The 12,183-nt window shown below is 45.0% G+C and overlaps 1 protein-coding gene across 1 annotated transcript in view; it reads left to right on the top strand.

Annotated features, from left to right (window-relative positions):
- Positions 1-10,409, top strand: part of WNT9A (Wnt family member 9A) — a 57,288-nt gene extending 46,879 nt beyond the window's left edge. Inside the window, exon 4 of the mRNA XM_064414920.1 lies at positions 6,249-10,409. Within this exon, the coding sequence (XP_064270990.1) occupies positions 6,249-6,722 (474 nt within the window). The 3' untranslated portion in view covers positions 6,723-10,409. The remainder of the gene's footprint in view (positions 1-6,248) is intronic.
- The last annotated feature ends 1,774 nt before the right edge of the window (positions 10,410-12,183 follow it).

Genomic DNA, 12,183 nt, shown 5'->3' with positions numbered 1-12,183 from the left:
TGCCAGCAATGAAGTTTCTGAGTTATATTAAATGAAGCCCAGGCAGCCTTGCTAAAGCTCTCATCTTCTCTCCATCCTCCCCCCTTTTCCCCCTTGTACACACAAGTGCAGCCCTCTTTTGTAACCCATTAATGAAAAGGAGGAATATTAGAGCACTCAATTAGTTCCACTGGGCTTGAGTAAGTGATGTTTTAATTAAATTTGCCCAGTTTCTCAGCCAAGTATCATTAAACATGACTTTCCAACTCCCTCTCTGGAGCGTTGCTAAGTTTCTTAATCCCAGGAGTGCTGACCTCTTCCAGAGGTATGTCTGGTCAAGCATGTCTTACAGATCCAAGGGGCACAATTAAAAGGGGCTGCTGTTACCCTAGAAAAAAAATTATCATGTTCTCACTGCCTTTTTCCTTCATCCTTCCAGAAGGAGGAACACAAATCTTTGCCTGAAGTTCGTGTATAACCTCAGTTGTCTTGAGAGCTGAGAGTGTTTAATACAAAATTATGGGGCGGTAGAGATGGAGAAGAAGAAAAGATCTCTCTTCAAGCAGTTTCCTGATTTGAAATTGGTTCCTTTCATGAGGCTTCATTGTTTTTTTGCACAAGATGCTTTGGTCTGTGCAAAGCAAGGGTTTCTGAAGGATCACAGACTCCTGGAATGGCTTGGGTTGGAAGGGACCTTAAAGGTCGCCTTGTCCTGACCCCTGTCATGGTCCTTGTCACCCTTGTAGGCTTCAAGTCCAGACCTATCCTGAGACAGCTACACCTGAAACCATCTGGGATGCTCTCGAGAGGATAGTGGGAGGTGCCTGGACCTTCCCTTGCTGTTGACTTGCTTATTTTGGAATTCCATCTGAGGAATGGCTTTTCCCCCCAAGGCAGTGCTGGCAGGGATCTCTCTGCAGGGCTGGAGATGCACTCTCCATATCAGGGAGATGTTTGCCCAGCTATCATCTGTCTGAGGAACTTCATGAGCTATCACATAACACGTTATCAGAGCATGCCACCCTCTTCATTTCTGGAGCTCCGTTGGGCAGAGGGGGGAAATTGAGACCCAGAAAGATTAAGTGACTCACTAAAGGTCACACACAGGCGGAGGGAGGCACAACTCTCCTGTTGCAGAGACAGTGTTTACAAGCACTGACCATCCAGTCTCACACAGTTCCTGCTCATTAACACGGTTCCAGTCCAACTCCAGGTTTTGCTGTGCCCTCATGATGTGTAATAATTGCTATTTTGGAGTTGGTGCATGCAAAAAAACAACAGGCATAAAGCATCCTTTTTGGCAGGTTTTTAGGGATGTGTTTGCAGTGAGAAATGGGGCATCACATGTTTACCAAGGTACAAATCAAACCCAGCAAATAACAGCCTGAGAAGAGCTCTTAATGTACAGATCAGTTTTCAGGGCCACCACTGGTATTAATTGCTGCAGGTTATGACAGGTAGGAATGCCCAGGCGTGCTCTCTGGATTTTCCTCTACTTTCAGGCTGAGAATGGCTCAGCCAAAGCCTTTCTTAGGCCTGGAAATCAATACTCTGGAAAAAAAATTGCTTGCTGTGTCCCATAAGTGATTGCAGTTGGTTGTTTATGTGGATCTTTTTTAGCATGGGAAGCATGCTAGGAATACTGAGCATGGGGAAAATACTTCTGAAGTTCTCAGTTTTAAGTAGGGTTATGTTGTTCTATGCTTAAATGTTTGTGTTTTAATACCTATGTCACTAAAATATGAATGTTCCTATTTTTTAAAGAGGGAAGGGTGGTGGGAGGGGAAAACTGTTCTGAAAAAGCAGGTTGAGAACAGGCTGAAAAAAGTTTTTTTAACAAGGTAGAAGAAAAAAAGAAAGGACAACTTCTAACAATCTGTGAAACTTTTATAGTTCAGCCAGTGGCATTGGCCAGTGTGAAGGGACAAGTCTGGCCACTGGTTGTGTGTGGGGACTGTGGCTGCTGTCCAAACAAACATTAATACTTGAGCTGAGAGGATGACTAAGCCTATTTAAATTGAAGAGGGGGATGGAGGGGATTGGGTTTGTGGGGAAGCATCCCAAAGCCCTTCCCAAAGCCAGGCAAGGCTTTTCCCTGGATGGGCTGCCTGCGAGGAGGGTTTTTACTGCCTCCTCTTCCCCCAAACCATAGCGAATGGTTTGAAGCCTTGGAGCCACAGCCCAGCCATGACGACAGCGGAGCAATGAGCGAGGAATTCCCACGGCCGGGTGTCCGCCCTGGGCTGCTGCTGCCCAGACAAGAGTTGTCTGAAAAAAAAAATGAAAAAACACTGCCAGAGCCTCGTGACCCAGCTGGGAATGAATGGGAATCCTGTCCTCGGCGTTTCAGCTAAAACACTGAGAAATTGTGTGTTGCAGCATGTCTGAGACTGATCATGACGGGGGCACTTAGTCTGAGCTTCGCGGCGCACCATTGTTGGGAGGAAGGATTACATGTTGCATAGCAATGCTCTGCTGTGATCCCTTTTCCCCACGTCAAGCCAGTTGGGAAGGCAGTCCAGCAGCGCTATCTGATTTCCTCCGAGCAGGAAAACCCCAGGAAAAATGGTTCTGTCTTGCTTTGTGTTTCCTCATTCTGCATTTGTCAGTATTGGGTGTTCTCATGGCAAGGTCAGTGGGAATTTGCGTTCCTAAGTCAGGCTAAAAATCCTTATTTTCCTCCCAAACTGTTCTGTTTAATACTGCCAGACCAGGTGGTTGTTCAGAGGAGAGTGGGAGGACAGAATTCCCATGTGTGATGCCATTCCTGACCCACCACTTGTCTTTGTTTGGCTTTGTTTTCATGGTAGGAGCTCTCTACAGCACACAGTACAAAAAGGATGCTCCTTATTGTTGTTACTCCTGAGTTGCTACAACTCCGCTGCTGTGTGGTAGCTGTGGAGTTGGGGCCACGGGGAGCATGAAATATTTTGTGCCTTGGATGGAAGCTGAGCCATTCTGCTTCACATCTGTGACAAAGGTGGAGGTGGCCACATCCTTGGTGTGGATGAAGTGATTATTCAGTGGTGAGTTCAGTCAGGTCTGTGTAGGATGGAGGTAAATCAGGCTCTGAACTGTGATGAGCCTTGAAAAGAAAGCAGGAGCTACTACAGCTCCTGAAATATGATTTTATATGCTAAAACCTTATTCTTCCTCATGTAATCAAGAGTTTTTTGGAAATAAAACCAGTGTTTTTTATCCTGGACGAAGGATAGAAGCCCTTCAGGTTTGAAAGCATGATCCAGACATTTGTCCCAGGATCCAGCCAGCAAAGCTTTCTCCAAGCAACCTGCTGACTTGGATCAGTCTTGCTCTGCTTCCTGAAGAAATGAGGTGGATTTAAGTGTCTCTGACAGGAGCTTGCAGCAAGAGGAGGAAAGGTCGTTGTGGAAGCTGGGGAGCGGGACGGGAACCAGAAGGGCTTTGCCAAGATTCATTTTGGCTCGTGGGTGGCTGGGGCCCGGAGGCAGCAGTTCCCCATCACGCAGCGCCTCGAGGAGCTGCAGCGTGACTGACAGCAGCAGGGGAGGCTGCCTGGGCCGGGAATTTTTCTAGGATTTTCACTCTTGCTGCCTCGTAACATTCTTGAGCCCGTCCCGGTCCTTCCAGGAGAAGCTTTACGGGGCGGTTGGGATGCACCGCGCTCGCACGGCAGCCGTAGGAAAATCCACACGCTGGGTTTCATGAACTGGTGCATTCATGGGGATAGGGACAATGGAAACCTTTTATGCTTTGGTGCACCAGGGCTGTCCCAGCCACTGCTTAACAAGGAGCTAGAAGCGAGTCGGGAAAATCCAGACTGGGGTTCATGTGGAACTTTGTTGGAGCCCAGATGAGGAGAACAGAATTAAATTACCTAAATACACTTATTAGTACCCCTTGAGAGACCTTTATGCTGCTGCCAGGACAGCTGGTGCAAGGAGAATGTTTTAAAGCACCTCAGTTAGTGCTAGGTGGAAATATTTAAACACCTGAGTTTGGCCCAGAGGGTGGGATGCTGCTCGCAGAATCCCCTGAACTGAGGTGCCTCTGTGTGGGCTGGGTCCCCCGGCTCCTGTTGGTGATAGAGATGTGCTCGGCTGTCAGTGGGAGCCTGGAGAGCTGTTCAGTGGAGCAGGTGTTTGCCTCACTGCAGGGTCCTCCCCTGCTTTGGCTGCCCTGACTGCGATGAGAGTTCTGAGGTGTTTCTCAGACTGAGGTGTTTAAACTCAAGCGCTTGCCTCGGTGAGGTCAACCCTGGCTGGCTGATGTGATTCAAGTGCCTAAACCTACATGCTTACACCTGACCGAAGGTCCTGTGCCATCAGCCAGCTGCCAATCCATCAGGATCAGGTTTTCCAACACGTGTTGGGCTGTATCCACCAGCCCCACGTGGACGCCTTGGCTGTAGTGCTCCTGCAACGTCAGCACTCCCACAGAGCTCCAGAGAGGTGGCTCCTGACAAGAACAGCCCCGACTCCAGGTTCCCTTCCTGAGTTTCATGACCCTGTCTTGTTCAATCAGCTCCAAGCCCAGGAGCACGACTACAAGCTGAGCCAGTTCCCGTTGGTTTCTTGTGTTCCCAACTCCTGTGCAATGGGGGTTGTCTCCTTTTCCAGGTGGAGCAGATGCAAATGCGCTGGGGGAGGAGGAAAGGTTGAGGAAAGCCTGAACTGATGAATGACTGCAGTGTGCAGCCCTTTCCCAAGTATCCCAGCAATTTCTGCCCGGTTTGCTGATGGTGTGGGCGTGAAATCAGGTGGAGGAGCTTTGTTTCACACGAACTCAGCTCTCACTTCTGGACAAGCAGTGAAACGGGACTTTACACGAGGGAGGGGACGGGTGAGGGTTGGGGTTTTCCCCCCTCCTCCTCGGTGTTGAAATGTGTTCTGCACGCTCTTGTCTGACATTGTGGGATTTCTTGTGGACTTGGCGAGACACTTTGGCACACAAAGCGTGACAGCCCTTACCCAAGCCATCCCAGCTGAGCGCTATAACCAGCAACACATCTCCCCCTGTAACCCGTCACCGCTTTGAATGCTACTGTGTATTATTGGATTGCACTTGCAAAGGTCTTTGGCTGTCACAGGAATGAAGTGTGACCATTGGACAGGCTCTGCTGAAGGCTGCATTATGCATATTGTCTTTCTAAAAATGTTTCTGGAATATCACAATTGGGCCAGGCCCCAATTCCGAGTCCATGACCTATTGCACGGTTGCACATGGGGCTCAGCAGGATTTGTGCAGCCAAATAATTAAGAACCGGATGGTCAGGAAATGGACTGCAGCCAGTCCTCTGCTGTCAGGAGGCCACAGCATAGCCAGATGCCATCATGGGCACGGGGGGAGGTTGTTTTCTTCTGTTTTAGGTACCGTAGATGCCCAAATGAAGGGCACTTCCAACACTACTTTGGTGCCTTGTCAGGACCCAGCTCTGTCAAACAAACTCTGTCCTTACCTGCTGTTTTAAGGGGTGGTTGTACCTTACCCATTTAAAGCCAACAGAACCTAATTTTGGGGAAGGGACAGGGTAGGAGAATTAGAAATACAAATTTGTGTTTATAATCTGTGGGCAAAATGTGGGGTATCTGTGGCTGTCCAGATAACATCTCTGCTCTTGTGTTGCTCATGGAGGTCACCAAGTGTAAATCTCTCTCTGGAGAAAGGGAGCTGGAACATTCCAATGCTGTTTCTAAGTAGATGGATGTGGTTTTGTGCCGTGAAATTTCTTTATTGCACTTGATTTGAAAAGGATGGGATCTTTTGTTTATCATCAGCCAATTGATGGTGCTAAACTAAGATTGCTTCTTCTTGTACTTGGCTTTGAGGACCTGTCATATGGAGAAGGTTCCTATTGTCCACGCTCCTGTTCTGGAGTATGTGTCACCCCACCTCTTTCCACTTCTTCCACTTTTATATCTTACCTACTTATTATTGACAAAGACAAATAGGTATTAAAATATGTATTAATCTCTTAGTTGTGTCACAGTTTCAGATCTCTGTCTACACAATGAGTGGCAGCACTGGACAATCTCTGTGCACCTTTCCAGTATCTTTAATTAGCCAATTAAGCAAAGTTTCTGCAAGTGAACATCATACTCTGGGAACTAAGAGCCTTTTGAAGTATTTCCTGTAGGATGTGTTTTCTGTCTGCTGCCAACAGATACTTTTTTGTATTGTCATCAACTTGGTGTCCCTGAAGCGTCTTCTAGAAAATGTCGTGTTTTACTTGATGTTTTGATTTCCTCCGCCATGACTGATTCTCTTTGGGGCCGTGTGTGTGTCTGCAGGTCATCAAAGCCGGCGTGGAGACCACCTGCAAATGCCACGGCGTGTCTGGATCCTGCACCGTCCGAACGTGCTGGAGGCAGCTCTCCCCCTTCCACGAGATCGGGAAGCAGCTGAAGCAGAAGTACGAGACCTCGCTCAAGGTGGGCAGTACCACCAACGAGGCCACGGGGGAAGGCGACATTTCCCCCCCTAAAAAATCCATCCCCGGCCACAGCGATCAAATCCCAAGGACTACGGATCTCGTCTACATTGACGACTCCCCGAGTTTCTGCCTGATGAGTCGGTATTCCCCCGGGACCTCGGGACGGAAGTGTTACAAGGACAAGAACTGCGACAGCATCTGCTGCGGCCGGGGCCACAACACGCAGAGCCGGGTGGTGACGCGCCCGTGCCAGTGCCAGGTGCGTTGGTGCTGCTACGTGGAGTGCAAGCAGTGCACCCAGAGAGAGGAGGTTTACACCTGCAAGGACTGACGCAACCTGCGGCTTCTGCTGCACGGCCGCCCCCGGGGATGGGCCAGCTTGGAGAACTGCCTATGGAGACAAACAGGGTTTGATTGACCTTCTGGCATCTGGAAGCTATGTTGAGACATAAGCACTTTGTAGGGTACAGGTGACCCAGCTGTGTTGCTGTTTTGTTTTGGGGTTTTTTGTTTTGTTTTGTTTTTTTGTTTTGTTTTGTTTATCCTATAGACTGAATTTTCATGAGGTCCAACCATGTGGAAATAAGTGCCTGTCACACTGGGGTTAGACACCAGTTGACCTTCACCTTCGTTGTCTACATAGTTTGACGGATCATTTCTCCTTGGAACATTGTTTCAGCCATCCTCCATGAACTCCTGGGCTAAGAGATTCCCTTTGGCATGAATATCCTGTACTTCTTTATTCCTGGAGCTCACCCATCTGCTTAGAGAGCTGATAAAAAAGATCTTTCCACTCTGAGTGCGGTGGTGCCGGAAGCGGACATTTATTTTGCCTAAAACTGGAGAGGGATTTGTAGGGAATGATAGGTTCTTCCAGTGGAGTTTCTGCACATGGAGCAAACCAGGCTCTGACAAAGAGACCCACTGGGAGCATCAGCTCTTTAATGACAGCTCTGTACCCATGTGCATCGTCACCACGCACAGCTCGGAAAACGTTGGGTCCACCACGCTGCAGACAGAAATAGATCCAAGAAAGAGGTTGGGAAGACAGCAGAACACCAGACGTGCCTGTCCCCTTCAGTCCAATCCTATTCTTTATTTAAAACAATTCACTCAAATGCAGGCTCTTTAGCACTATCGCTGTCTTAAATTTAATTTTTTTTTTTAAACCACTAGATACTTTTGTTTCATTTTCACTTCGCGCATGATTTATTTTTCTCTCCTCTTCCCACCTCTTGCTGATGGAGGTCAACCTGTGGTAACTGCTTCAGAAATCCCAACTGGAACTTGTTGAGTCTTATGCCAGCTGAATTTGGACGTGTTTCTCTTGAGTAGGACAAGAGGAATCCGAGTGCCTCTTGGAACCCGGGGCTGTCTTGCCTTGTGGAGCAGCCGTTTTGGCCTGGATCAGACCTCTGGAGGAGTTGACTTTTCTTTCCTAGGTCATCATTCCATTTACTCTAAACCATGGCAGTGGTACATGACACAAGCTGTATGTAAACCCTATGACCTTAAGATGATTTTTTTTTTTTAACCACTAGATCGAGAACTGTACTTTAAAAACACACGTGCTAAATCCTAACAAACTCATGGATTTGGAAAAACCAATCGACACAGAGACAACCTGAGAGAAGCCAGAAATTTGACTGCAGGGGTTCATCACTCCAACGCTGTGAAACACATGACAACCTCCAGCATTTCGTTTTTGCTTGGAAGAGGAGATTTACAGTCCAGGACTTGGCGTGCCAATATTCTTCATATAAAAGTGGATTGGAGGCAGCTAGTGAAGGCTTTAATGAAGCTTTCTAAGGAAAAAAAATGGGGAGCAGAGGGTGTTTTGTTTGATTTTTGGTAGCAATTTTTGACTGTCCAGTAGTAGCAATTTCCACCAAGTTTCTATAAGCCATTGATCTGGTGTTCAAAAGAGGAGATTCTCAAGCATTAGTAGAAATTAGTAAAACAAAATGAGAGCAATTTGCCAAGATGAACCGTTATTTTTCAAAGTCTTTTTTCCCTTATTCTTTATTTAATTTTTCCCCCCCTAATTATAGCCACTAATATTTAAGCTGTTCATATGCATCTACTGGGAAGAGAAAAGATAGATTTGGGGTTTTCTTAGTAACAAATACCTGCAATTTAACCTGGCTCGTTGGCATCAAATCTTGAGGAGGGGGCAGCGGGAGGGACAGTTACTGTTTAATAGCACCATGGTTCTGCAGAGTGAAGCAAAATGTCTCTTTTTTGGTGTTTCCTTATTAGCTGTACCATTCTGGAGGTTGGGATAATGCTGGAGGAGCGAAGGTGGAATCCACATGTGGAATTCCCACCTTCCAAACCAGCAAAGCACCGGGAAGGTCTTGCAGCTTTTGGGAAAGTCACCCCCGAGCAGTTTATCTAATGGTTTAAAAAATAAATCGCCTAGAAGCCTATTATTCAGTGTGTATATATAGATATATATGCACACCTTGACACATAAATATATATATATATATAAATATTGAACATTTATTTATTGTAAAGCCCTTCAGAAGGACCTTCTTATGGTTTCAATGTGGTATTATGTTAAATTCTCTTTCTCCCTCTGTCTCTCTCTCTCACACATATGTGCAAACTCACTGTTACATTTTTGTGTGTTCTAGAATAGCTCTTCCCCTTCAAAGTAAAGCCAGATCCAAACCTGCTCAAAACAGGAATTTTGGGGTCTGAATTACTATTTCTGGCTCCATTCTTTCTTTTTTTTTTTTTTTTTAATCTGTTCTTAATTAAAGGATGGGCCGCAATTTATGTGCATTATTATTATTATTATTATTATTAATTATTATTATTATTATTGTTATATTTAAACCATGGGCCTCATTTTCCTCCTTTTCACTGGTGTCTCTGTCTCCGTTGACCTCGCTGGAGTAACTCCACATTGCACTGGTGTGAGAGGAGAATGAGTCCCTAGAAGCAGAAGAGAGGGGAGTGTTGGTATGGATATCCTGGCCAAAAAAATGCTGGGATAGGATGGGATGTGATAGGGAATCTTGGTGTGTTCAGCAGTGTGGGGGAGAGAGACATGGGTAGGAAATAAAGCAGATTGTCCAAGCTTGTCTAGAAGAAAGCAGCAAAGAGTGAATGAACTACTGAGTGAAAGAGCTCTTCTGTGTATTGTAACTCACGCACTGAAGCCTGGATGCTTTCTGTAAGTATTTAAAAAAAAAGAAAAGACAAAAAAGAAAAAAAAAAAAGACAAAAGAAAAAAAACCAAAAAAAAAGAATAATAAGAAAAAACCACCACAAATTGTATTTATGTTCATGTGGATATAGTACTTGCCTGTTATATATTGTAAATAGCAAGGTTTATTCTCCTGTGGTTAAAAAAAAATTATAAATAACTAAATAGTAGCGAGGCACATGTGTTAAATGTATAGGCAGTGTATAAAATATACTAACACTCTGAAATCAGGAGAACTTATCTTCTTGGCCTTTTGACCTAGGGTGGTAAAACAAACGTGGGTTATTTTTCTTCTCCCCCCTGCCCCACGCTGTGGGTGTGTTTTGGTTAGGGGGTCTTTAGTTCCAGCGTTTTCCAATGTTTGCCTTATCGTTGAAGAAGGAACTGGGGCAAAAGCCTCCTTTTGGAAAAATCCAGTGGAGCTTAAAAAGTAGCTGGGAGAGAATCTGTCAAACCATCTCAAAACCCTTTGGAGTGCTAGGCCTGGGCTTTCTGATGGTGAGAGATGTGTTGGAGTTGAATTTACTCACGGAGTACGAGTGCTACTCCATCCACAAGTCTGGAAAACCCTAAACAAGAGACTGGGAGCTCCTGTATAAAACACTGGGGAGTGTCCTGCAAAACCTTTTTGTCCCAGCTGGATTAAACTGGATTTTTCCAGAGAGGCTGATTCTGCCACCACACCATTGGATCTCCAGTGCAATTCAGTGAAATTGCTCAGTTTTGTAAAACTACTTCAACGGTGGATTTGGGTCCCTGAACTTTTTCATGGTGTCATTTCATATATATATATATATATATATATATATTAAAAAAAAAGTGCAAAGCAACTTTCCCCCTTTTTCTTATCCCCAGAGAAACAGGATTTTGCTCAGATGTAACTGGAGAAGGACAGATGGGTGGAGGGGAGATCTCTGGTTCCTGACCCCCTTTCATCCCCTGTCCCCCCAAAAGTGTCAAAGTGTTGGTTCTCCTAAGCTGATCCAACCCGATCAGTTTTGGGGTGGGGGGGTGCAACCATTATTTATATAACTTTTTTATTAATTTTTTAAAAAAGAGAAGTTAGCTGATGGAAGAATATTTTTATTGAATAGTGCATTTTAGTTATGTCAGAAATATAAAAAAAATATATAATATTTTTGTAAACAAGGCAAACTGAAAACGTTTGCTGTTTTATATTAGAATTTTCTATTAAAAGAAATAAAAACCCACAGAAATAATTGTTGCACCCGTCATCTGTTTTTTAACAAGCTTCTATTCTGTGTGACTGACTCATTTATGCCGGATGTGGAGAAATGCAAAACAAGTCCTAAACATTATGTTCTCTTTATCTTCCAGTTATCAAAAACTCCAGTTGGTGAAACAAGCAGTGTTTAATCAAAGGGGATTTTTAATTATTATCATTATTAATGCTAAAAATGAGTTATGAAAAATGAGTAGCTTGTAATGGAAAGAAAAAAAAAATCTACCCTAAATTTTCAAGTTTACCCTTTTTTAACTGAACATCCTGGTTTTGAGATGGGTCTGGATGGAGGAAATCCCAAATCTATTTGCAATTATCAGGGATTTGCCATTGAGCTCAGTTGGCTGGGGAAGAACAGCTCTTAAAAAGGTAGTTGGGGAAAATAAAATCATAATCTGAGTACATTGGAAGGTTAAATGAAGAGGACCAAATTCCAGGCTTGATCCAACACAAGCAACTTTTATCTATTTGAATGGGGCAGTATGAAACTGGGGAGCTGGGGATTCGCTCTGCTGCGATTCAGGAAGTTTGTCCATCACCTTGAGAAGCAGGGAGTGATTTATGGACCCCCTGTTTTCTTAAGAGCTTTTGGGATTGCTGGTTTGAAGACCTGAGCAGTGGCTAAAGTAATTTCTGAGGAGATTTTGTTGTCAGGCAGCTCATTGACATCTGCCTTCCTTCAGGCCAGGTCTGGAATTCCTTTGTCCGTCGTTTTTCAGCTGCCCTGTTTTAGGGAACATACAGTCGGGTGTTTTGGCTGGGGTAGGCTTGGATGAGACCCCAGATGAAGGGACAGATTTCTCAAGGGTACTTTCATGGAGTAGATGCTGCTTAAGGTGATTTTCTGGTGGATTATGGTGCCTGTGAAAAATTCCTCAGTTGATGCTGCAGTAAAATCCAGTCTGTTCTGTACCCTGTGGAACAGGTGCAGTAAAGCTCCTCATTCCCGGTTTATCCAGCTCTGCAGACACATCTGTTGGGTTGAGTCTGGCTTCCGTGGCCAGCTCATCCTGGATTTCAGTTTTTTAGGGTGCTAATTAGGTGATGACTTTTAGAAAGTGACGTTTTCCCACAAGAAATACAAGATGTGGCCTTTCTGGACCACATGGCTCAGTATAACACAGGATCAGGTCCAGAGGAATCATAGGAATCATGGAATGTTTGGGGTTGGAAGGGGTCTTTAAGGTCCATCTCATTCCAACCTCCTGGTTGAATCTGCTCAACCCCTTGAAACCTGGTCATGGGTGTTACCACAGAATAGCTTTTAGGTCTATTTTTCACGAACTAACATTGGATTAGACCAAATTATTCACAAACAGAATATTTCTGAAG

The sequence above is a fragment of the Passer domesticus genome, chromosome 1, assembly GCF_036417665.1.
Source record: "Passer domesticus isolate bPasDom1 chromosome 1, bPasDom1.hap1, whole genome shotgun sequence".
NCBI classification, from domain to species: domain Eukaryota; kingdom Metazoa; phylum Chordata; class Aves; order Passeriformes; family Passeridae; genus Passer; species Passer domesticus.
The sequence above is the reverse complement of the archived record's forward strand: the minus strand, read 5'-3'. Positions and strand labels throughout refer to the sequence as shown.